The sequence below is a fragment of the Sus scrofa genome, chromosome 15, assembly GCF_054392235.1.
Source record: "Sus scrofa isolate SSC_HxYL_T2T_F1_AM1 chromosome 15, Sscrofa_HxYL_maternal_Yorkshire_Landrace_v2.0, whole genome shotgun sequence".
Taxonomy (NCBI): domain Eukaryota; kingdom Metazoa; phylum Chordata; class Mammalia; order Artiodactyla; family Suidae; genus Sus; species Sus scrofa.
Window position 1 is genome coordinate 125,464,153 of NC_139397.1, and position 26,286 is coordinate 125,490,438.

The 26,286-nt window shown below is 41.5% G+C and overlaps 2 protein-coding genes across 4 annotated transcripts in view; one reads left to right on the plus strand and one right to left on the minus strand.

The window, feature by feature from the left end:
* Positions 1–13,034, plus strand: part of LOC146396113 (uncharacterized) — a 77,194-nt gene extending 64,160 nt beyond the window's left edge. Inside the window, exons 4-5 of the mRNA XM_084998768.1 lie at positions 6,090–6,743; positions 8,406–13,034. Coding sequence (XP_084854894.1) covers positions 6,090–6,171 — 82 coding nt within the window. The 3' untranslated portion in view covers positions 6,172–6,743; positions 8,406–13,034. The remainder of the gene's footprint in view (positions 1–6,089; positions 6,744–8,405) is intronic.
* The window catches only part of PLEKHM3 (pleckstrin homology domain containing M3), a 196,351-nt gene that overhangs the window by 110,745 nt on the left and 59,320 nt on the right, over positions 1–26,286 (minus strand). For 2 of the 3 annotated variants that reach the window (XM_021076247.2, XM_021076248.2), the window contains exon 4: positions 6,160–6,305. In XM_021076247.2, the coding sequence (XP_020931906.1) occupies positions 6,160–6,305 (146 nt within the window). Of the gene's footprint in view, positions 1–6,159; positions 6,306–7,284; positions 7,682–26,286 lie in introns of those variants that run through there. The other variant, XM_084998762.1, reaches the window with a different exon arrangement.

The window sequence follows — 26,286 nt, forward strand, 5'->3', positions numbered from 1 at the left end:
ACTAAAGTCCAGTAACACTTCATTTATCTAGAAGTCCCTTATTTGTAATGTGTTTTCTGTCTTTCTCTTTCACGAGAAATTCACTCGGCAAAGGCAGTGCACCAACACCTAGAACACAGTAAGTGTTCAATAAACACCTGCTGAACAGATGAATGAGAACTTCACAGTGCTCAGGCTGTGACTCTGAACCACACACTTCTAACAATTCGGTTGTTTCTAAATTCATGACATATTTGGAGCTAATAAAGTAGAAAAGGGGAAGCACAGCTAGAGGCAGCACAGTGACAAGGGAGGTGAAAGCTGACATCTGATGCAAAGGGAAGGAAGGCATGTGCAAGAAGATAGGGGTAAAGTAGAGCATACAAGCTCGGCAACACCTGTCCAGCTCACAGGTGTACACAGGCGTAGGAAGTCACCGACAAGTAGTCTCAGTCATGGATGGGAGTCTCACTCATATACATTCAAAACTTTATATATGAAATATAAAGTTACTCACTGAATCATTGTCTATAACAGAAAGATTGGAAAAACAAAGTCCAGTCAAAAGGACAAGTTGGATACATTGCTGCGTGTATGCGTGTGTGTGTGTGTTAAATTCATGGCAGAATATAGAATAGCTGTTTAAAAAAGCCCAAGGATTGGGATGGAAATCCTGTGAAATCAGATTGTTATGATCATTATACAACTACAGATGTGATAAATTCATTTGAGTAATAAAAAAAATGAAAAAAAAAAAAAGCCCAAGGAAGAGTTGTATGATCTAAACAGAATGTTTTCTAAGAGCAGCATATATGCTGTATTGCCTATTGCCATTTTTTGTGTAAAAACAAAATAAAATAAAGAAAAAAAATATATGCATGTAAAATCTCTGGAAGGAGTAATCTGGTTGCCTGTGGGAAAAACAGGGTGTGGGGGATGATCAATGTGTATATGCCCTTTGTACTTTTAAATCTCAACTTGTGTGAAAGTATATTATGTTTAAAAAAGAAGAAGAAAAGTATAGCAGTTCAAGGCAATTTCCTTACAGAAAAAAATAGCCTCCCATACCACATTACACCACGGTGAAGTTATTGATCACAGGATAGAACAATCATATTTCTAATTCTGAGGCATTAAAAGAGGTTAATTCCTAATATTTTCTCTTTTTAAAAATTTTTTCTTGATCACAAGATGATTTTATTTATTTATTGGCCATATATGTGTTTTTTGTTTGTTTTGTTTTTATACAAAAAATGGCAACAGGCAATAGAGCATAAATGTTGCTCTTAGAAACATTCCATTTAGATCATAAAACTCTTCCTTGGGCTTTTTTTTTTTTTTTTAGGCAATCATTCCATATTCTTCCGTGAATTAAAAACACACACACACCCCAATTTATGCAACTTGTCCTTTTGACTGGACTTTGTTTTCCAATCTGTCTGTTATAGACAGTGATTAAGTGAGTAATTTTAAATTTCATTTTGAATGTAAGTTCTTTTGCTGCATGTGGAAGTTCCTGGGCCAAGGATCAAACCATGCCATAGCAGCGACAATGCCAGATTCTTAACCCACCGCACCACAAGAGAACTCCCCTAATATTTTCTTAAATAGAATATATATATATATACATATATATAAAAGAATATATAGAGCTACGTGACAGTTAAAATTTATAAAACAGAAAAATAATAGAATCACTTTACTGAAAATCTGCAGAATAAAGATTCGGAGGGGAAAAAAATCACCCACAACCTTACCACAGCAAAATAACCACTTACTGCTTTGGTGCAATGTTTCCTTCCAGTATTTTTCCCATTTCTATTATGAGAAATCACGGCAAAAATTTTACTAAGATCAATCCCAACCAGAAAACTTCTTGGTTCTACTAAAACAGCCACTGTGGGCTAATGGAGGAGGAATCTTAAGGTTAATTACAATTTGTTCTCAGAATCTCCAAATGACTCTGAACAAGTGGTTTTTCCCATCAGCGAGCTACTCTCCAGCTCCGCAAGGGCAGTAGAGCTTGCCTTGAATGCCTCTCAAGATAAAGAGATAGGAAATGGTTTATGCAACATGGAAAACCCCTGGCTAAATGGAATGTGAATATTCAGGCTAAGATACAAAAATGTTTTTAAAAAGCACAGTGAAGGCGTACAGTTTAGGAAAAGTGGAGGCTAAGTGTGAGTTCCTTAACTACCTCTGTCATGCCTGATATTTTTGAATTGGGGGTAGTGGTGGTGAGAATAGAGGGAAAGTGATCCTCAGAGAGAATTTCATTAGAAAATGGCTATAGAATTTGAGGACAGGGTTTAGCTGCTAGGTAATCCTGGAGCTCAAACTCAATTTGCAGGATGTATACTGGAAAATAGATGAAATCCTGCTTTAAAAATAATTAGGATTATTACTACTCTGGAGGGCACACTAGCAAATGCTTAAGATGACAGATTTCATTCTGCTCTGCAAAACCATTTTTCACTCTTTTAAATGGATATTCAAGCCAGTCACGTACTTGCAATTAAGGAGAAGCAGGCAGATTGCACAGAACGATGTCTGGTCTTGGAAACTGATAGGTCTGAATTGATCTTCACAATTAGGAACATTAAATTAAATCCTGGCATCTGAGCAAAGACACAGACACTGGACTAAATGGAATATAGTTACTTAAGGCCAGTGAGAGATGATCCAGATAAAACTGAACAGCTCTGTTCTTTCTTTAAAAGCTTCCCTGGTCCGAGGTCCTAGGAAGGGAGGATCCGAGAAAGGAGATTTTCCTCACTTGCGACATGGATGAAGTGAGGGTACCTGATAGCTTCAATACTTACCTATCGTCTCAAAATCAAACCTTGTCACCTGCATGACCACCACAAAATACCTGCTTTATAGAAAGACTGCTTGCATTCGTGACGGCTGAATTGATGGTCTGGATCATGGCAAACAGACCTGGATCTCCTCTGTCCTATGTCTTCATAAACCATGCCTGGGATTTTCATTTTCCTCATTCAGTGCCACCTTTTCTGCTTTAGCTCCACTGATGCGCACGTTGTAGCCTGAGGGCAGGTGCCATCAGCCTAAGCCCTCAGTGATCACGGGGCTGGCACTGCCTTGCTCCCTTGCTCTCTCCACACCTCTCAGCTGTCAAAGCCCTGCTCCAAGTAGATTAATTTCAACTATTTAAACCCAACTCAACCATGTTCTTTCCCTCTAAATAAGTTTTTATCTCACACCCACCTGGCAAATATATTTATAGCCTACGTTCAGAGTGTCAAGTACAAGATGCAGAGGAGAGAATGAAAACTGTCTGGCAGAGGGAAAGGAAAGTATCAAGAGAGGAAATGAGGTTGAGGCTGGGTTTAGGGTCTGAACGAGGGCGAGAGGAAGCCAAGGGGTGTGAAGCTGCCTGGGAGGACGGGGCGACGGGAAGGAGTGTCATCATCCTGAAAGGAACAGTGGGGGCAGAACGGAGTGGATGAAGAGGCTAGAAAGGCCGGGACTGGAGGTCACAAAAGGTCTTCGTGTCGGGCTAAGAGGTTTGGATGTATCTTATATCAATCATAGTAAAAAAACAGTATTAATTGAGTACTTTACATTCCAGACATTGCACTGCTGCTTTCTGTGAATTACTCATCTAAGCAAATAGCAGCCTTATGAAGTAGGTCCTATAACTACTGCTAACTCCATTCTAAATGTGAGGAAACTAGGACGAAGAGAGGGTATAAAATTTACCTAAGGTGAGAATAGGACTTTTTGGAAATAATGCTGGGGCAAAGCAGGACTTTTCTGAAATACTGCTGGGGCAAGACTTGAAGGCAGGAAACACAGTCAGGAGGCCGCTGAATCCTTCCACGTGAGTCACGCTGAGGGTTTGAGTCCTGTGGTGGGGCTGCATGTTGCAGTGGGGAGCGTGAGCTCAGAGCTCAAGGTCAGCTGTGGATTTCTGCCAACCAGTCAGGTCAGGCTGGTGTGCCAGAGGGAAGAGTCCATCTAGGAAGTCTCCCAGCCCCAGTGGTGGGAGTGGTGGAGCCTTGCACACCCAAAGGGATGTCTGGTGAGGGTGTAAGGACGCCAATTCGGAGTGTACTGAGTTTGAGGCGCCCACAGGACAGGCTTCACTCTTCGGTACACGCTATGTGCAAGGTCCTTTGCTCCCATGCATGAACCCATTTTAATCATGAGTAAGCTTATGAGTTATTATTGTCCTTTTCCAGATAAGGAAACTGAAACACAGAGAGACTGAAGAACTTGCCAAGGCTAGACAGCTCATCAGTGACAAAGCTAACACTTGAACACAAGTAGTGTGGGTTCACTACTTGTTAGGAAAGGAAGGCACAGGGAAGATCCAGTAGTTTGGCCCAACAAATCAAGCACCTAATTGGAGGTGGATGGAGGATTTGGATAAATGCCTGTTGAACAATAAGCTCCTGCTATTAAACCCTAAATAAGTGTAATTCGAGAGACCCACATGTGCTGTGGTGGTGGTGTGGAGACAGCCAGCCAAGCCCAAACGGAGAAGGCAGGGAGCATCAGAGGTTTGGCCAAGGAGGACATGCCTTTATCAGCTCTGGAACAAAGGGCAGGAATTCCCGAGATGGGTAAAAATATCTGGGGCGCACGTGGAAGGATGATCTCGAAATGAGAGAAAAGGCTCTTCTTCCTCTCCACACAGGAGGGAAGCCGTAAGGACAGGTACAAATGTAGACACACAAGAGCCAAGACATGGAAACAACCCAAATGTCCATCGACCAAGGAGTCGATAAAGAAGATGAGATACATATATACAATGGAATAGTAGTCAGCCATAAAAGAATAAAATAATGCCATTTACAGCAACATGGATGGGCCCAGAGATTACCATACGAAGCAAAGTTAGTCAGACAGAGAAAGACAAATGCCGTATGATATCACTTACATGTGGAATCCAAAATATGACACGAATGAACTTATCTATGAAACAGAAACACTCACGGACAGAGAGAATAGACTTGTGCTTGCCAAGGGGGAGAGGGGAGGCCGGGGTTAGCAGATGTAAGCTATTATGTAGATAAAAAACAAGTCCTACTGTACAGCACAGGGACCTATAGTCAATATCCTGTGATACACCATAATGGAAAAGAATATTTAAAAAAAAAAGAATGTATAAATATGTATAAATGAATCACTTTTCTGTGTGGCAGAAATTAACACATTGTAAATCAACCATACTTCAATAAAAAATAATGTAAAATAAAATAAATGTTAAAGTTTTGCATTAGAAGAATGCAGATAGATTTGCATTAATGCAGATAGATACTTGTATTCAAATCTCATGGCTTCAGTTCTCTCCTTGATGTAGCAAGCAAGTCGGTGAAGAGCTGGGTGGCTACTGCATGGAACAGGAGACGCCCAGGGACATAGAGAAGGATGCAAGCCACCTGGCCCCTCAAGCCTGTCATGTTCACTTCAAACTTCAAAGAGTACAGATAGGTGACAGCTATAGGTTACTTTCCTGCCTACTTGGCTCTCGGGCAATACAGGTACAATGGAAGCAAGTCTCAGCTACCTATTAGCAAGGAAGTATAAAAACCTTGGCTTGTCTTTGTATGTAGCACTCTGCACGGAGGGAGGGTTCGTTTAAAGCAGATGTGACTACATTCTGGCAGAAGGGTCAGGAAAGCTTCTAATCAGATCAGATAACAGAATTCTCTATTGTGTGGCCGGACCCAGGACTACAAAAAAAAAAAAAAAAAAAAAAAATCCTAAGCCTAGAGTACCACTCCTGCCGGGGGTTAGATTTCTCAACTGGCCAAATTTGATTACCTGGTTTGCACAAGGGTGGGAAGAGGGTGCAATGGAGCTAACCAGTTCAAATATCCTGAAGACTATTAGGTTGAAAACTAAAGTTGAGATAAATGTCATTAGGCAATGAAATCCACAGATCTCACTTTCATTAACAAAACTGGAGCTGGAGATAAAAGCAGGAGTCATCAGCGTATGAGCCCTGGTAGCTAAAACCACAGAAAGGAGGGAAATAATGCAATAGAAAGAGTTTAAAGTCGGGGAAAGAGCAGAAAGTGGTTGCTTTTGTGAGACTACTTACTCAAGTCAGCCTCAGGTTCCCATATCATTATTTTTAGGATCCACGGACAACACGGAGACACCCAACATGCTATTATGAAGCGAACCCAGTGTAGCGTGGATGCCTACCTTATACTTTGAAGTATCCCAGTTGTGGACTATGCGTGCCGGGATGAGAAAACTGTCGTCCACATGGCAGCTGCTGCAGTAATACCAGCCGCTGTAATTGCACACCTTGGCCTTCCCGTAGGAAAGACCTATGGATCGCTGGCATCCTGTTCAAGGCAAAAGAAAAAGTCTCTGATTGTTGTATTTCTCACACTACAGAACAAAGTCACACAATCCTCAAATGAAACAAAAGTCTACAACAGGAAAGAAACAGCGGGGCATGTGTGTACAGGCACGCTCCCTTCTCCCTAGCCTGGCAGTTTCCACCCTTTCTCTTCCTGGGGGTGGGGGTGAGGGGCTGATGAAACTGATACCCTGTTTCTGGCCTCTTTTGATTCCATCTCTTCGGCATATAGCTGCCAAAGACCAGTCTCCTAGGACCAACCTCCGTTTACCTCCTCACTTTCCTCCTCAGAAACTTCGCTTCCATCAGGAACATGGCTGGGGGCTCCTCATACAGAATCTTATTTAGCAAGCACCACAGCTCCATGAGGAAAACGGCATTGGCTCTCTTTTACAGATGAATAAACTAAGGTTTCAGCCAGGTGAGGTATTTTTATCTTGAGGTCACCTTGCCAGTAAGAGATGAAGTTTGGGTTTGGCTCTAAGACTGTCTGACTCTAAAAGGATCCTAAAACCTGATGTGTAGCCTTCCTTTGCTTATGAAATCAATGAAAGGAATGAGTGCTTTGACTGGCCCCCATCTTTCCTTTCCAACTACCTGCTCCTACTCTCCAGTGGGAATATAACCCTTTGTTCTAGTCAAAGAACTCTCCTCACTGCGTCCCAAATAAACACGGCCTGCTCACGCCACCTCCACCTCTTGGCATGGATTATTTCTCCTCACACCACACCCTCTTCTCTGATCTCTACTTTCCCAAATCCTGACCATCTCTGAAGATCACTGGGTGCCTGCCAGTGATTGCTAAGGCACTTCTCCTGGCCAAAGAAGCCCAGGAATTCTGTGAGTACTGTCCTGGTTCTGCTGGCGGGACTTGGTAATAAATCGTGGCCCTGCCCTGTAAAAAAGCCATTGTTTTCCCTTAGCTAGGAGGAACCACCTTCCACTGAAGATGAGAGAAATTCTTTTTTTTTTTTTTTTTTTTTTAAGAGAAATTCTCTTACAATCAACCCAGAGGACAACATCCAGCACAGGTAATCATGATTATACAAAGAGCATCATTTTTCTGACTTTCCTCATCTACAGCTTTCATTTTAGAAATCATTCCTTGTGGCCCATTTCATGGTTGGGTGACAAGAACTATACTGATCAAAGAAATCTCACATGAAGCGTATTTTATGATATGGGTACAAAACAGATTACCCTTAATAACAGTAATAATAATATAATGATCAGGCTGCACCCCATTTCCATTAGAAGGAGCTCAAACGTTTTATTGAACAAAGTGGAGTTCCCATCATGGCTTGGTGGAAATGAACCTGACTAGTATCCATGAGGACACAGATTCGATCTCTGGCCTCACTCAGTGGGTTAAGGATCTGGCCTCGTGGTGAGCTGTGGTGTAGGTCACAAACATGGCTTGGATCAGGTGTGGCTGTGGCTGTGGTGCAGGCTGGCAACTACAGCTCCGATTTGACCCCTAGCCTGGGAACTTCCATATGCCTAGGGTGCAGCCCTAAAAAGACCAAAAAAAAAAAAAAAAAAAAAAAAATTGCCTGCCAATCTAAGAAGGAACTTATTCACGTGTACTTCATAAATAAAAGTATCATAAAATTCATAAAGCATTCATTTTTATCGCAAATTAAATGGCATCAATACTTACACCTGTGCTCTCCTACGCTTGATGCTGAAACCACCCTATGAAAGTGATTTAAGGAAAACTTCGTTCAAAACGGAGGTAGGAAGCCCTGAAAGCAGAAGTCTCAGGCACACTCTGCTTGTGGCCGCTTACTTTACACAACCTAGCAGGAAAAAGAAAGATTTCCTCCTTGCTAAGCAACAACCCAGTCAATGAGAAGCTGCCACAACCCCAAACATGCACTCTCCTCCAAAGAACTTTCTTTCCAAACACCCCCTCCCAACTTCCCCCTTTCCTCTCTTACAGAACTGCTCCTCTCCCTTGTTCTCCAGACTTGCCTTTGGGTTCACTGTAGTTTGCATGTCCCAAATTAAAATTCTGCTATCCACAGATAAACTCAATTTTGCTCACTAAACCGTTCACCTTTTTTTTTTGTTTGTTTTAAAGGCTGACAACCCCTAATGACCCAGAAGAAGATTTCAACCTATCGGCGTGCTTAGGAGTATTTTGAATACCTGCCATATAGACAAGCACAAACCGAGTCAGGAAGTGCTCTTCGCAAAATAAAGGAGTTGGCCTCAACCAGTGGTTTGCCAAATTCAGCAAGTATCAGAATTTTCGGAAGATGTTCCTGAAAATTGTAGTTCCCTCATCATCCCCCACCCAGCGCCAGAGATTTTGATTCTGTAAATCTGGGGTAGGGCCCAGGAACATGCATTTCTACCTAATCACCCACCCAACCACTACCAGGGATATGGTGGGTAAAAGCTGAGAATTGCTCTCTGATTTCTAGGTGACTGCAAAGGTCCCTCCAAGCTCTCGAATTCTGATTCTATTCAAGTGAAGTACAGAGGGTGGGCAGACTGCTCAGTGAAAAGTTCATAATCTATCACATAATTTCTAGGCTTCCAAAATCAACATTTCAGGTTCTTAGTCACTTTTTAAAAATTTATTACATAGGCACAACCTCAGTTCATTTTACCAGTGTTTTTCTGGAGCATTCACAGCCCCCACTGAGAAGCATCTTATTTGATTAGAAAGAATTCAAACTTTTAATCTCCAAATCCAATGTATTTGTCATCGAAAGAACATAGGATGGTTAAGAAAGAAGAGATTAGAGGCAGGTTAGTGGCCTGATGTAGATTCATTTTCTAAAAAAACAACACATATCATTTATTTGATGCAGGAAACACCCGTTCTTTGGATTAACTGCAAGATTTCCTTCTTTAATACCCTTGTAGCAAATCATGGACGAAAAAATTTCTGAAACAATCTCCATAAAGATACACAATCTGGGATTTTACTTTATCATTGTGAGATTTTCAACAGGCAGGGGGGAAATGTCTTAATTCTGATTGTTAGAAAAAACACATTTTTTGGAGGATGTCAAAGCTGGACTCTGACAAGCGACATTATGAGGATAAAAATAGAGCTGCAAAGCAGAGACAAAAAATAATTAATTGAAATAACTAATTAGAACTTATTTACATATTATATTTTCATGTACTTTCAAAACAGACTTTTCAACAATGTTTTTAAATTAAAAGGCATTTGTAGTAGGGAACACTCCACGTAGGATCAAAGCAAATACATTCTTCCTGGTCTCTTTTTGAAACTTTTCAGAGAGTGTATTCAATTCACAGGAACAAAAAAACTATCTCACAAGAGAACCCACTGGCCTTTTTTTTTTTCTTATTGCTTCCCACCCCACTTCAAATCTTTAATGAACACATGCTCTGAAGAACTTAGCTTTCCCTCCGATACACTTTGGAAACAAATGTCACCATTTAACCGCAATCCTATTTGCTGCATGTACAGTCCATTTCCCAAGTGCCTTTCTCTAAAGACACCCCAAAGAATCTGTTGCTGGGGACCGCAGCAGAAATGTTGGCATAATTCTCCACAAAGGCACAGTCTTTCTTCTAATAAGTGTACCTAGTTAGCTCAATTGGCTGAAATGAGGCATTATTGAAGCCGAGATCTTGAGAGGAAGCCAACCACCTCTTTCTACTTCCTGGCTACCAACTGCAGCCCTCCTTCCCCTTGGGCAGCAGGTGGAAAGTTCATGGGCACAAGAGAAAAGCAACAAGAGCTGTGGCTGGATCCAGGTGATTCTCTCTCTCTCTCTAGGGAAAGAATTCACCCAGTGCTTTCCACCCTCTACACCTCATTTGGTAAGGTAAATCCAGGATTTTGTATTTGGAAGGTAGAAATGCTCTAAGAACAGGGCAAACAGAAGAGAAGGTGCTTTTATAAAAGAGAGAGAAGGAGATAGAGAGAGAGGACATATTTTCATTTGCTCCATTAAAATAGAAAAAGTTGGCAAGTTTCATACCCTCTTTCACTGTATGCACACCAGGGTAAGGGGCGATGGCCACAGGAGTGGAAGGGGACAGCCCTGCCCCTGCCTCCTCCCTCCCACCCAGTGTTCCAGTGAGACAGTCAGCTGTGGGAAGTGCTGGGTAAATGCTGACTGAAGCCCTGGAGCCTGATCATATGCTCTAGGGATAAGACTTTGCAAAATGAAGGAAAACAGAAATGATGGCTCAATGACTTGTTCTTTTACAAGAATTAGGGAGGGGAAGAAAGCCAGAAAGAACTTAGCTTTCTGAGCCTACAGTCTATAACCACTGGCTCATTAAATGTTGAATATGTACTTTTTAAAATAAGGTGTCACAATGAGTATACAGCAGAAAATTCTCTTTAATGAGCCTAGGATTAGGACAAAGCTAGGCACAACGCTTGTTTAAACAAAGGATTGTTGGACACAGGGCAGAAGCAATTTTTGCAATGTAGCTTTGGTGTCCACTAAGGCAAGCTGGAGCAAAGCAAACCTGGGCCCCAGATTTGCACCCACCACTGTAAAAGGGGATGGAGCTGGCAAATGAGACTGATCTCACAGGTGTTCACAAGTTAATATAGGTGGAACTGAGGCTACAGAACTCTACATAATTGTAATGGGAAGAGGGCAAGGATGAGGGACACTGAGAAACACCTACTTAGATATAAGTGATTCTAAACTGTTTCCTATCTCAAGCATCCAAGTTACTCTGAATCTTTGGGACCAGGTGGTGACCCATAAAGCAGAAGACATCTACTTTGTCATGAAATCAATTAAGACATGAAATATTTGCACTGGAGAATTGGGCACAAGAAAACAAATGCCTCTGAATATGTATTTTGTCTGGTATAAGAAAAATAGTATCCACAAGCATCTCAAATGAAACTAAAGGGACAAAAGAGGAAATCAAGAAAAAAATGTGTCCCACCTCTACTTGCTAATGTGAATAGTATGGCACACTGCCAGTAGTCCTTTGTTTGGTGTACAGGCTCACTTTGAATGGCAATACTTCAAAATTATTTTTTTCTGTAAGGTTTTAAGTCTTCTGGCAGTGTATTCTCTTCCCAGGGGAGGAAAACTTCACGGTTAGGAAGGACTACACATACTCAAATACAATCCTTAAATTTGCTATTTCCAAACTATATTGAAATTCATTTCTGCTCATCAGAAAAGAATTTTCTGGTGGGCTTCATTTTATGTTTGTCTATAAATGACTTTCACGGCTGTGAGAGACTGTAAAGAGAAAGTGTCACTCATCCTTGGCCAAAACTTTGACTCAAAAAGTTAGGCTACCCAGTCAGAGGGCTGATATACGTTAAAAAGTATAAGCAATGCTGGGAAGGAAATGGTTCTTATTGTGGCCGACACACATTTTGGATAATTTAAGTTGGCATGTGTAGAAAGGACTGGAGCTGTTGCTAGGACAGCTATGTCCTTAAGAACATAACAGAAGTAAATAACTCCTTCCATGTAAAATGGATGTACCTAGCTAAAGAGTTTTCCTTTTGACACAGCAATATGGCAAATGTTATGCCTGTAAAGTCTGAGCACTGTGCCTGGACACAGAGCAGAGGCGAATGAGACCAGCAGACAGCAGCTGTTCAAGACAGAGATCACCTGCAAGTATAACCACGTATTACTTGACTATCCCTGCAGGACTGAGGCAACCAAAGAAAGATCTTTTCAAAGCCTAATCTGAATACTAACTGGTTTAAAATTTTAAAGCATTCTACAAGCTTCTACGTGAGGTTTTGGGGTTTTTCTGCAATGAATATTAAATTGGTAAATCCGCTTCAATTTGCATGTTGTCTTAACAGTGCTAGAGGTACTATAAGTAAGCAATGAAGCAAAAAATCACATCAGGTAATTACTACTGACTGAAAATACAGGCGGCACACCTGGTGGTCTCATGGATCTGTCTCTTGTTTCGACAGTGTTTGGATGGAACAGACCCGAGCACCCCTTCTTCCTTCCTCTGAGCACCCGCCAACCTCTTTTCTAGTCGAGACCTCTGGGACCATCTTTGTGCCATCTTCTGCCTCCAAGACCAGCCAACACCATTTCCTATGGTTAGTTCCTTACTGCTGACCAAATTAGCCAGAATTGTCACTGCCTGGTCAACCACCTCTTTCTGGGCTTCTAGTTCTAGCAACGCTGTGGCTCTTGTGGGTGTGAGCCACTTCTGTGAGCTGGATCAGGAGAAGCATGAGGATGCTGAGCATCTCTTAAAGATACAAAATTAGCATGGCAGCTGCACTCTCTTCCAGGACATGCAGAAGCCCACCCAAGATGACTGAAGTGGAAGAACCCTGGAGAAGACCCTGCACTGGGCCTTGTGGGATCTGTGGGCCCTGGCTTTCCTGGCTTTGCCCACATAGCCCCCATCCATGTGACGTCATGGCGAGCCACTGCCTAGATAAGGAGGTGAAACTCATCAAAGAGATATGCTGCAGGTGACTAACTCTCCAGGTGGGGCTGGGTGAGCATCTTGTAAAAGACCCACCCTCCAAGCAGGGCTAGAAGCCTCCAGAGCCCAGTGGACTCCAAGGGACCCCTGTGTATGGCCCTGGGGTCAGGGCTTCTGTCCCCCCTGTAGACCTCAGCAGTTTTTTAACCACCCTGGAGCCCTCTCCTGACCTGTGAACCAAATGGAAACAATAAAGCTTCTGCAGAAAAAAAAAAAAAAAAAAAACAGAAATTAAAGACTTTCTACTCTTGCTAAACTGTATAATGTTTATTTGTTTAATCTCATGGAATGTTGTTATTAAGATTATAAATCATAGGAAATAAATTAATAAATACCAAGTAGACTCCAACTCAAGTTGAGAAGTGTCAAGATTTATTGGTCTTTCAGGTAAACAATGATTGAGAACCTAGAGTCAATATTTAGTCAAAATTTATCTTGAAAGGCAATAAATCTTGATTTTTGCTAAAGCAAGTAAGTAAATATGTGCACTGCTGGAGATATTCTGACTGCTTTTCTATCTACTAAACAGCTACATTGAGTTATAATGATCTGTGACATAGATTTTCATTTCCAAAGAAATGTTTTGAGTTTCTGGGTTACTTTTTTTTTTTCCTGTCTTTTTAGGGCCGCATCCATGGCATATGGAGGTTCCCAGGCTAGAGGATGAATCGGAGCTACTGCTGCTGGCCTACGCCACAGCCACAGCAACGCCGGATCCTTAACCCACTGAATGAGGCCAGGGATCAAGCCTGTGTCCTCATGGATACCAGTCAGATTCATTTCTGCTGAGCTACAATGGGAATTCTAGTTTCTAGGTTACTTTTAACTTTCCTTATAAGATGCTTTAATACCAATATTTATAGTAGTGTAAGATGCGAAAAGTTTAATAATGAAATGTTATCAATTCAGCATCTAGTATATTTAAATCAGTCTAAATTTAGTATTAGAGTTTCTCATTAATATCTATGCCTGTCTGCTCTTTTCCTAAAGACTTTCAAAGGAGTGGTAGGGTAAGAAATTTAAAATAGAAATAATAAGCAAATACGCAAATAGACAAATACTTATCTATTTACTATAAATAACTGCTGACTATATTCCAGGTTTTGTTATAAGCACTTTACACACACACATACACACACACACATTTAATTCTCTTATCATTCTATGAGGTAATTATTATCGCATTTTACAGATTAAGAAACGGAGACAGAGGGTGATACAGTATTTCTGTCCATGGTTATACATCTAGCAAAAAGGCACGACCTAAAGGAAGTGCCTGAAATGGCACCAATGGGTTCTAACCATCACCTACTATTTTTACTTAAATCTACGCACTAAGATGCTGAGATCTCATTATATAAGTGAATTTCCACATACCTATTCCCATGCGGAAGATATCACAAAAATTGTCTACTTATAGATGACAATATGACAAGCACAGAAAATAGGAATCAATTATATAAAATAACTGGAGTTCCCTTGTGGCTCAGTGGGTTAAGGATCCGGATTGGGTGGCTGCTATAGCGCAGGTTCAATCCCTGGTCCAGGAACTTCCATACCCCATGGGAACACCCCAAATAATAATAATAACAATAATAATAATAATAATAATAATACAAATGAACATAATTTAGTTCATCAGTGCTTTCAGCTTTGGACCTTATAAGCATCAGCATCTCCTCTGCATAGAAGGGTGAAGGGGGGCAAGAATACAAATCTGGAAGGTGGCAAGCAGAAGACAGTAAGAGAGGAGAAAGGAGGAAGCAATTACTCTAATTGTGGAGCTCAAGGCAGGCTATGTAGACATAAGGACACTGAGCTGGGCCTTGACAAAAAAAAAAAAAAAAAAAAAAAAGATTTTGAAAAAAGAAGGCTCAAATCAGAAAAATGGAAGCTTGTTTGGAGAACACTGTCTGAAGTTCACTGTAACCAGAGGGGTGTTGGGGAACGAGCACAGATAATCTGAAGCTAGAACACAAGATTCCTAAAGGCTCAGGGAGAGAAGTCCTTACTAATCAATATAGCATGAGTGTTCGTAAGATACAGGAACAGTTAAGAGTTGTTAGAAGCAGAACAACTATCTGAACTTTGGAAAGATTAATTGGTGAGAAAACACTGGGAGGGGAGAGAACCTGTTGATAAGTTACCCAAGCCTGAGCTTGGGTAGTCTGTGGGCTTGGGAGCAGAAAGGGGATAAAGACAGCAATACTACAGAGATAAAGGCAAACGATTTGGTAGCTGACGGTTGGTGAGAGCATGGCAAAGGGATGGTCAAAGATGCCCATGACATTTTGAGCCTGTGACCATTATATGAGACTCTATCAGTCAGAAGGAGCGGGTGGTTTAGACAAGACAATGCTGTTTGTCTGAAGCATTAAATTAAAAAAAAACTGAATTGAAAAATTTTAACTAGCAGATCAGTTGATGCCTAAAACTCAGCTGATTCAGAATAATTCCCCTTTACTGTATAAATCAATTTGAATTCAATCTTCTGTTACTTGTGACTGAAAGCATCTGACACATTTCTAATGAATGATGGTTGGTGAGGGTTCTTTTTCCATAACCTACTACTTTTACTTAAATCTATCCATTAATATGATGAGATCTCATTAGAAACCAACAGGTTTCAGTAGAAAGTACTTATAGCCCAGGGAACTCTACACAATATTCTGTGATCACCTATGTGGGAATGGATGTGTGTGTGTGTGTATAAAACAATCACTTTGCAGTACAGTAGAAATGAACACAATTATACATCAACTATATGTCAATAAAATGTAAAAAATAAAAATATGTTAAGAGGGTATGTCTCATGTTAAGTGTTTTTAACGGCAATAAAATTTTCAGAAAGTTTTTTTTTTTTTTTTAACGTGAGGAAGAAGCTCCACGAGGAAGAGGAGATGTGTTTGTTTCTTGATTGCTTCAAAGCACAGTGGTTCTCAACCAGGGGAGATATTTGTCCCAACAGGGGACACTATCAATATTGACACATTTTGGGGGACATGTGCAATATTGAGGGACATTTTTGGGACATCTGCAATATTGAGAGACATTTTTGGTTGTCACAAAAGAATGAGTCCGGGTAGCTACTGGTATCTAATGGACAGAGGGCAGGGATGTTGCTAAACATCCCTCAATGCACGGGGTGGCCTTTCACAATAAAAAATTATCTGGCCTCAAATGTCAATAGCACCAGTGCTAAGAAACCCTGTGGCAGCACAAAGACAGAGGGCAAAATAAGAGATCTGTGTACTGACTCTACTTAGTCACTGTCCCCTGCAAGTGATGGGTATGCCATCTGCCATGGGGAGGAGGAAGATCCAGATCTACTTTCTTACCTAAAGAAAGTGATTCATGCTGCTAGGTTCATTTAGATGTTAGAGGAGCATTCAAAGAGAGGCCTTGCGGGAGTTCTCCGGTGGCACAGCAGTTTAAGGATCCAGTGTTGTCACTGCAGTGGCTTGGGTTCGATCTCTGGCCCAAGAACTTCCACGTGCTGCAGGCATACCCCCGCATCCCCAAAAAACAGAGAGAGAGAGGCCTTGCCCATGCTGCACCATCTATTAGGCTACCTGCTAGTAACTTCTGCTCCAAGCCTGGGGCTCTTCATCAATTAATCCTTCTGGTGAAACACTTGCTACTAATAACTCTTACTTAAAAAGCAACGGCACAACTATAAATGTAATAAATTCATTGAGTAATAAAAAAAAAAAAACTGCAGAAAGAGAAGAGGCCAAACTAAGCTGTTTATTTTAGACATGAAAGCTGCTGCTGGTGGGATATTGCTCCTTTGTCACAGTCCCCTCTCCCCATCAGTTCCATCTTCAACACAGATGTTTCAGGAGTCCCCCTACGGTACCCCTGCAACCCTGGACTCTGAAGGGAGGTCAACCACACATCCTCGTGTGGCAAATGCTGGGCTGAGCTACTTGGAACTTACACACTGACAGCTTTGGGGGAAGATGTCTTCTTCAGTAAACTGTCTTACTGGAATGTTCCTCTGAACCAGATTACAGCCTGAGGCAAAAGGAAAAATTAGTCACACTGATCCTATTGCTATTAAAATTTTAAAATTTTGTTCAGCATGGATTTTTTGGCATTAATTTTGATGCCTAAAGAATATTACATGATATTATATTAAAATAGTATTGATATGGTTACTGAGGGTTTTTTTGGACATTCCCTTAGATGAATTCAGGGCCCCAAATGAGCACTTCACTCCCCTCACCCTAGTCGCAGCCCTGCTCTGAACCCTTTTTCCTCAAAGAGAAGCCACCGTGCGCCCGATCGGGTTCTTCCTGCAGCGACTTCTCATGGTGTTTAACATTAAACCACCACCGACTCTTTACGTGAGCCCCCAGTTACATCCCTATTATAATTGCTTTGAAAGGTCAATAACCTCTTATTGGCTTAGAAGTTCAGATTATCTTTTTGATTTACTTGAAAAGCACCCTATCTTTCCTTAACTCCCTCTGGAATTTATGTGTCCTTCCAGCTTATATACAGAAGGCACCACATGTATCAGCCTCACCCAGTCGGAAGCTTCTGTCACCCGCACTGTCCCACTAGGATCCCCTCTGACTTCTCCTCCTTGTCACTCTCCCTTCTTTTTTTGTGTCTTTTTTTTTTTTTTTTTTTTTTTTTTTTTAAGGGCCACACTCATGGCATATGGAAGGTCCCAAGCTAGGAGTCGAAGTGGAGCTGCAGCTGCTGGTCTACACCACAGGCATAGCAAGTCAGGATCCGAGCCACATCTGCCACCTATACACCATAGCTCATGGCAATGCTGGATCCTTAACCCACTGAGTGAGGCCAGGGATCAAGCCTGCATCCTTGTGGATACTCATCAGGTTCACAACCCGCTGAGCCACAATGGGAACTCCCTCACTCTCCATTCTTAATGCCTGTTTCTCTTTTCCTTATTTTGTGAGAGTCTCAACTCTTTGAACTTTACAGTATTTTTAAAACACCTTTCCTCCTCTTCACTAAAACCTCCAAAAAGACCCTAGACAGCATCTCTTAGAGTAATTTCTACTTGAGCTATTTTAGTAATAACAACAATTTGATAAAATTAAAGTCACGAGAGTGGATCCAAGTAGTACTAGGAACAGCCTCAAAGTGAAAAAGATCACTTTCATCAGCTTTCTTTAAGTCCACACTGGAATTCCTTCATTTTTACCCCAAACCAGTTATGTTGGAGAAGATTTAGGGACTGCCTTGGTCTACTTTCTTCCTTTATTCTTTTCCCGCATGCCTTCTTTCCAAGCTTTTCCGTCTCTCTAAAAACAGAGGTTTGCAACCACTGCCAAGGCTAGTCTTTTAACTATATGTTCAGTATTTGAAGACAGGTTGCTTGTATCAGGGTATTTAGAGCTAGGAGGCAAAACACACACACACACACACAAAATACCTACCACTCAGAAGCCGCCACACACAGTACATAAATGAATGAACATGGCTGTGTGCCAGTGAAACTTTTATTTATGGACACTGGAAAAAGCAAAAACAAAAACAAACCACAAGTAGGAAACGCCCTGGTCCTCATGTTGCCATTTAAAAGGAACTGCCCAGGGTAAGATTCCCAGCTTCACTCCCCATTGCTTGTCCAGTCTTCCTCACAGAAAAAAGAAATGAAGCTTCTGACTGGTGAGTCAGAAGAAGGACCTTGGCATGCTTAGCCTGGCCTGCAGGGTGCAGTTTTTCTGTCTGCTGTGGCATGGCCTTAGGGACTCCAGTTATGACCACGTAAGTCTGTCTGATTTAAGGGTCCGTTATATGATACTATGTGCGATCTATGAGAACGCATGCGATATTTTCATCTCCATCGTCCCAACCCCTTGAAGCAGAATGAGGAGGTGTGATTTACGAACCCTGTCAGGCCTCTATATGGACGATGGCTCAGACCGACGGCATCCAGTGATGGGAGTGGGAGGGAAGGAGGGAAGTAATCAGGAAAGCAGAACACGCCTGTTGGTGGGCGAACATCAGTGAGAGGCGGATCACACAGGACAGGGGCAGCCGGGAAACCCTCCACATTATCAGGTACCTTTGCACGGTTCAAATTCTTCAGCCTAGCACTGCTTGAGAAACATCATTTTCCTAATGGTTTCCCATCCATTTTTAGAGCACAACCAGCCCTCTCTCCATCCAAGAGATCACTTGGGGAACCTCCCCCTCCATATTTTCTGAGGGGAAAAAAAATGCAGTGATATATATAACATTTGGCACTTTGGGTTCAACTGACATTTTGTAACATTTGAATTGTACATAGTCAAGACAGCTTAATCGTCCCTGGAGTTACAGCGGCGACGATGCTGACCTGCAAGCCTGTGAAAAGGCCAGCTTGAGGCTGTGTAATAAATCAGTGGAAGGGCTATAAACAGAAATAGGGCTCTTGTGCTAATTTATTACTTCTCCTACTGAGTCTGGATGCTTCCCAGCCATCACATCATGTGCGTCTATTATTTTGTCTGGTCTCTAAAAGCCCAGGGGTTGAGAAGAACATCTTTATTGGTAAAGAAAGAGAACGAGACCAAGACTTTCCAACTAAGTCTATCCTCTGTGTCAGAGGTCCAGGCATAGTTATCTGAAGGGGAGGTGATGTTTAGCAAAGCTTTAGGTCCAGCCTCGTATGATTTACCTGCCTTACTGGAAAAATAGGGACAAGACCCAACCCTTGGGACACTGGGACATACCTGGTTAGAATGAGGACTACAGTGAAAGATACTGTGTTGTATCATTTGAAAGTTGCTGAGAGAGTAGATGTTAAGAATTTTCACCACACACACACACACACACACACACACACACACTCAGAAGTAACTGTGTGAGTGATGGATATGATGTTAACCTGCCTTGTTGAGGCAATCATTTCAAAATACACACACATATCAAATCATCACGTCATACAGCTTAACCTTATACAATGTTCTATGTCTAACGTATCTCAATTAAGCTGGGAAAAAAAACGATGAAAAAGTTCTGGGGCTCTACTGCACAGCATGATGACTAAAGTTAACAATACTGTATTGTATTACTGACAGCTGCTAAAAGAGTGGACCTAAGTGTTCTCGGCACTCTGTCAGCTGATGGATGTGTTAACTAACCTTACTGGGGAATCATTTCATGATATATATGCATATCAAATCATCACACTGTACCTCTTAAATTTACACAATGTTACTTGTGAATTAAGTCTCAAAAAAGCTGGACATAAAAAAAGAATGTGATTGTCACCCTTTTAGAACCTGACACAAGCTCACATGTCGTTGGTTTTAGAATCCTAGCCCCCATCTAAAAGTGGTGTACAGCATATACTAAATTATGTTCAGTTAAAGGTACTATACATAAAATTATTTTTGTTTATCATCTTTAAAATAGCCATTTTAAAAGGAAACAGCCTATTTTAAACCAAGATTTGAGAGTGGTATCTGGGTGAGAGAGTTGGGATCACAAAGTCACTGGATGTGTCCATCATTCTATTACCCTGGTGGGGTGGGGGGCCCTCTGGGAGAGATGAGTTTCTTATTTGCTGCTTAAGTTGCTTGGTCCCAGAGAGACCCAGCAAGATCTGACCAGAAATCCCCCCTCCCCAGGCAGATGTAGTCAGTTCTGGAAAGCATAGGCACACACCATCAGCTCATCAGAAATGAGGGAGCAGGGTGAGTAGGCTTCACCTTTCTCATTCTGAGGGGCAACCACATACACTGCTCACCCTCCTTTCATTCAGGTTCCATTTTTGCTGTGGAAATGACCCACTCAATATCCTCAGCTGTTGTATAATAAAAAATTTTCTGGGAGTTCCCGTCGTGGCTCAGTGGTTAATGAATCTGACCAAGAACCATGAGGTTGGATCCCTGGCCTTGCTCAGTGGGTAGGGACCTGGGGTTTCCACAAGCTGTGGTGTAGGTCGCAGACTGGGCTCGGATCCTGCGTTGCTGTGGTTCTGGCATAGGCTGGTGGCTACAGCTCCAATTAGACCCCTAGCCTGGGAACCTCCATACGCCGCAGGCGCAGGCCTAGAAAAGACAAAAAATAAAAATAAAAAATAAATAAAGAATTTTCTGGACTTTCTCCCTGATTCATGGCAGGGAGCTTCTAAAACCCTTGGAATTTCCTGAGTGACACAAGTATCTTTATTATTCATGAGCCCCCAATGAGGTGCGTCCTGGTGGGCCACTAAATAGCTTCAGGTTGGGGGGTGGGGGTGGTCACCAGAAGGATCAGCTGCAGGTTTAGAGATTTGGGACTATGAGCCAGACTGACCTCTGAGGGAAGCAATGGGAACGAGAGAGTGCGTTCGATCGCAAAATCAATGATTCAATCAAGCGAGCCTTTACAGTGAGACTCCAGCGAAAACTCTGGATGCTGAAGCTCTGTGGAACATCCTGACTGACGAACACACTGGTGCTGAGAGAGTGACGTGCCCTGATTCCACGGGGAGAGGGCATGGGAGCTCTGTGTTTGGAGTCCTTCCAGACCTTGCCCTCTGAGTCTCTTCATTTGGCTATTTCCGGTGTGTACCCTTTCTAATACAACTATAGTCATAAGTACGTCACCCCTTAGTATCCATGGGGGATTGGTTCTGGGATCCCCTTGTGGATACCAAAATCCACAGATGTTCAAGTCCCTTATATAAAATGGTATAGTATTTGCACATAACCTACACACAGCCTCCCCTATACTTTAAATCATCTCTAGGTTACGTTCAATCCCTAATACAATTTGAATGCTAGGAAGTAGTTGCTGATACCCAGCCAATTCAAGTTTTCCTTTCTGGAACTTTCTGGAATTTTTTTCCAAGTACTTTCCATCTATGGTTGGTTGAATCTGTAGATGGGTAATCCATAGATACGGAGGCCCGACTGTGCCATGCTTTGCTGAGCTATGGGTCGTTACAGCAAATTATCAAACCTGAGGGGGTTGTGGAAACCCCCAAATTTGTAGACAGTCATTCAGAGTGAGGACCCCCTGAACATGTGGCTGGCATCTGCAGCAGGGGCAGGTTTTCTCTCCCCAGGTTTATTGAGATATAACTGACATATATCTCTGTATAAGTTTAAGGTACAGAGCATAATAGTTTGATATACATACATTGTAAAATGATAGGGGGGTAGTCTTGCAGAGGATCCAGCACCTAATTCACAGGGTCTATACTCACTTTGGGTGGTTGGTGCCAGAACTGAATTGCTGTACCCCAGATGGAGTTGAAACAGAATATGCACAAATAAAAGAAACTGGCGATACAGTGCTCAGGGCAGGGGTTTGCACTGGTGTCTGAGGAGTATTAGTCCTGCCAAGAGAGGGTCAAGTAAGTTTGGAAATCTTTATACTTACCTCTCACACTAGCATAACAAAGGCTTTAAAAAGTTCCACAGTTAAAAAAAAATTTTTAAAGTCCCTGAAAACTTTCAAGATCATAACTGGTTTGCAAACAGGATAAGTTTGGGGTCCATCACCTATTAATATTTTTAAACAACTTAGATGATTCAGTAGAGAACATGTTAATTATACATGCAGATGACTCAGCCTAGGATTCATAGAAAAGATGGTGAAAGCAGGAAATCCAATGATGGGAATATGGGGGAGCGTTTAAAACAGAGGATGATCAGAAATATTTAGTGTACCTACTGTGTGCCAGATGCAGTGCTGAGAAGACAACCATGAACAAGACAATTCAGCCTTTGCCATTTTGGCATCTGCAGTTAAGTGGAGCAGACAAATATTAAACAAGCACACAAATGACCATATAATCCTGATTATGACAAGTACTAGAGTAAGAGGTAGTAGCAGAGGAGGGAACTAAAAAGGTCCTAAGGGGTTGGTGGGAGAAAGTGTTCTTGAGAATGGAAAATTTAAGTAGTGACCTGAAGAATGAGTTGGAGGTAGTGGTGAGGATGGCAATATTCCAGGGAGATACAATTGCAAACGTGAAGGATTTGAGGCAAGAGGGAAGGAAATGGCACATTAGAGGAACAGAGCGAAGTCCGTGTGGCTGGAACTCAAGTGTGGGAGAGAATGATAAGAGGGCGGGAGTTGAAAGTTAGGAGGTGGCCAGAGGCCAAATCATGGGGGGTCATTGTAAGGATGCTGGTCTTTGTGCCAAAAGAAGTGGGAAGCCACTGAAAAACAGGAAGAAAAGTCTACCAGGGTCAATCTGAATTTTAATAAGATCATTCATACGCACTTCAATTAAGACAAGATTTGGACAAGGTTAGAATGGAAGCAGGAAGCCTGTCTAGGAAGCCACTGTCGTCATCGAGGCGAAAGATGACCAGGCTGGGAACAAAGAAGATGAGGGAGGTGAAGGTTATTCTCAAAATTCATAGTAAATATGCTTATTAAGTATAGAATTAAAACTAGGCATAACATTAGGATGTATTTAAAAAAGAAGAAAAAGAAGCCAGACTGTGTGTCAAGGACTCGAGCGAATCTCTTCATTTGTACTCGCTACTGAGTAGAACTTTAACGGATCATCACTGCAGTTTCCAAATGTAATAAAGATATGGAAACCTAGAGGTTATCAGCAGACTGATACCTCAATGGCTAAAATGTTGGACATAAGTGGGAGAAACAGTTAAAAGAAATGCATTTATACAGCCTAGAGAAAACGGAAATATGGCTTGATGCCTTCAGTAAGAACATTGCATGGGCTAGGCTGGTGGTATCTCAAACTTTGTATGTGTACAAATCCACTGTGACCTGGGTTCAATCACTAGGTCTGATCCTAGAGATCCTGACTTCCACAGGTCTAGGGAAGAGTCCAGCCAACAATCCCCACGTCACTCTCATGATTCTGATGCAAATGGTGCTCCAACCACATTCTGAGAAGTGTGGGGGTCCTGCCCTCAAAAAAGTGGTACCAGTCATAGACAGGAGCCCTAGAGTGGGTGGAGTCCAGCAGGAGGAATGCTCAGTTTTACCTGAGGAATTATGAGTGGGGTTTGGGGACAGTGATCAAGGAAGGCTTGGAAACATAAGCATAAGTCTTTAAAGGTATAAAGGAATTTTCATACCCAGAAGTCTTTAATAAAGCACAACACAAAACTGTACTCAGAACACCGGCTGTCACCCCTGATCTCTGGGCACACTACTTTGTAGCCCTGCTCCATTTTTTTATATGAAATACGTGAAGGAGTTTTATGTTATTTTTTTCAATGTAACCAAATTAAAACATTTTTAATATTAGCACATTTCAAGGACTAAAGACCTGCCTAAAGTCATATTTTCTAACTGCTAAAATGAACTTTTGGTTTACCTCCATACCTCAATTTCTGGAACTGTATGTGGCCCATGTCTATTGAATGAATGGATGGATGAAAACATTAATGCAAGAAACGAAGCTGGCGTTAATATATTACCAGTTTTCCTTATCTAGAGATGTTTTTAAAGATGGCAAGTTTTTCCCTTAAGTACATTCCTGCTTAATGAATTTCAGAAAGCCTCTCCAGTACCTCTTGCTCATTGGACTCCATGAAAAGCTTAATTTTTCAAGGAACATAGCTAGAAATTAAGAGAACCTACCCCAGGCTGTCCTAAAACCACACCTAGACCAATTTCCCTCCTAATGAAAGGTCAGTAAATAGAAACTTTTAACTCAACATAGAGTCAAATAGTACATTAACACTTACTTTAGAAGTTTAGCCGGAAATGAACACATGATGAGAACAATGTTAACCATAAAGGAAGCTACAAAGAGGGACAAGAACTTTCCAGACCAAAGTATAGCAACAAAGACTGGGAGAAATGAACAGCTTTAAAAAAAAAAGGATAGCACAGCTATGGCCTATGAAGTTCAGGAAGGTCTATCAAAAGATCCCTATCTTCTGAAATTCAAAATGATTTTATTCTTCTGAAACATATCAAAGACCAACATGTGACTTCTATGATGAGAATACCAGGAATAAATCAAAAAAGCAAATTTATATCCTATAAAATCAAACGGCCTACTTATATAAGTGATCAGACCTCTCTCTGAATTTTAGGATGTGAAATAGTTCAAAACCCAAATTATATAACATTCTTCTTCTTCCAGAATCAAATTACTATTTCAGTGTATATTCATATTCTTAATACACATTTAATTTTATTTAAAATGACTTCCTAGACCTAGAAACTGAGACTGCAAAAAAGGGTAAAAAGCAAAGTAATTTATCCAATGATAGACATCAGAGCCAGTAAAAAAAAAAAAAAAAAAAAAAAAAAAAATCCCATCTCTTGTCTTCTCAGTCAAGCGATATTTCTACTGGTTTAAATTCTCTTGCCCAAAGGAAAAAGGTATTACTTATTAAATGAGGTTTAAATGCAGGACCACATTAATCTAATTTTCTCTAATCTTCTATAGACATTCAAAGAACCAGAGAATGAGACATAAAAGGGGCCATACAGAGCAAAGCTGTCCCCTCTAAAATATCCCAGACAGATGGAAGTGTTAGAAGGGAACTCAAAGTCCTTGAGTTCAACTATGTGCAATAATTACTTATTTAATTGGCTTCCAACTTTCAAGGTTTGTTGAGGACACATAATGGGATTATCTTTTCACTACACATCAAGCACTGTGCTCAGAACATAGTAGGACTTCAATAAATATTTGCAGAAGGGCTGAATTAATAAATCCCTTCATCCTGCAGAGGAGAAAAACATAGCTCAGACAAGTGACTGGTCTTGAGGTCAAAATTCTAGTTCTTCCAGCCTCCCTGGCCAGGGCTCTTGCCACTCATTTTCACCCATGGCCATCAGATCTTTTTAAGTAAGGGAAATTCATCATACTCTGGGCATTTCTGTTACTTTGCTCCAATGGAATTACACAGAGGAAGTCTATTTTCTAAGTGGCAGCCTTCCAATAATGTGGAGACGAGACTCTCGTCCTCCCCAGTCTAGGTAACATTTGCATGGCATGGTTCTCCGTCCTTCACCCTCCTATCAAGGGTCAAGAGATGTGGTGTTTGTTCTTCCAGAGCAGCATCCAGAACTGAAATTTTCAGATGTGGTCTGGCCCCAGTGAGGATGTGATCTCTTCCTTCTGGACCTGTTTTGTGAATGCTTTTGATGTAGCCACAGCAGTACAAATGCTGGCTTTCCCATGGCCTCATTTGTATGCCCACATGAACTGTTAGATCAAGTCTTTGCAGTTAATTTTCTGAATGTAAGTATAGGACTATCTATGAATCCCTACTAAATCTCACCTTGTTTGGTCTACTCTTCCAGCTTGTTTCAAAATTTTAATTCTATCAGTCAACATATTATTTGTACAAACTAGTTTTGAGATAGCTGCAAATTTGATAAGTATGCCTATGGATACCTTTATCCAGGTAATTTTTTTTTTTTTTTTTTTTTTGCTTTTTTTAGGACCGCATTCACGGCATATGGAGTTTCCCAGGCTAGGTAGGGGTCTAATTGGAACTACAGCTGCCGGCCTACCCCACAGCCACAGCAACGAAGGATCCGAGCCGAGTCTGCGACCTACGCCACAGCTCATGGCAACACTGGATCCTTAACCCATTGAGCGAGGCCAGGGATCG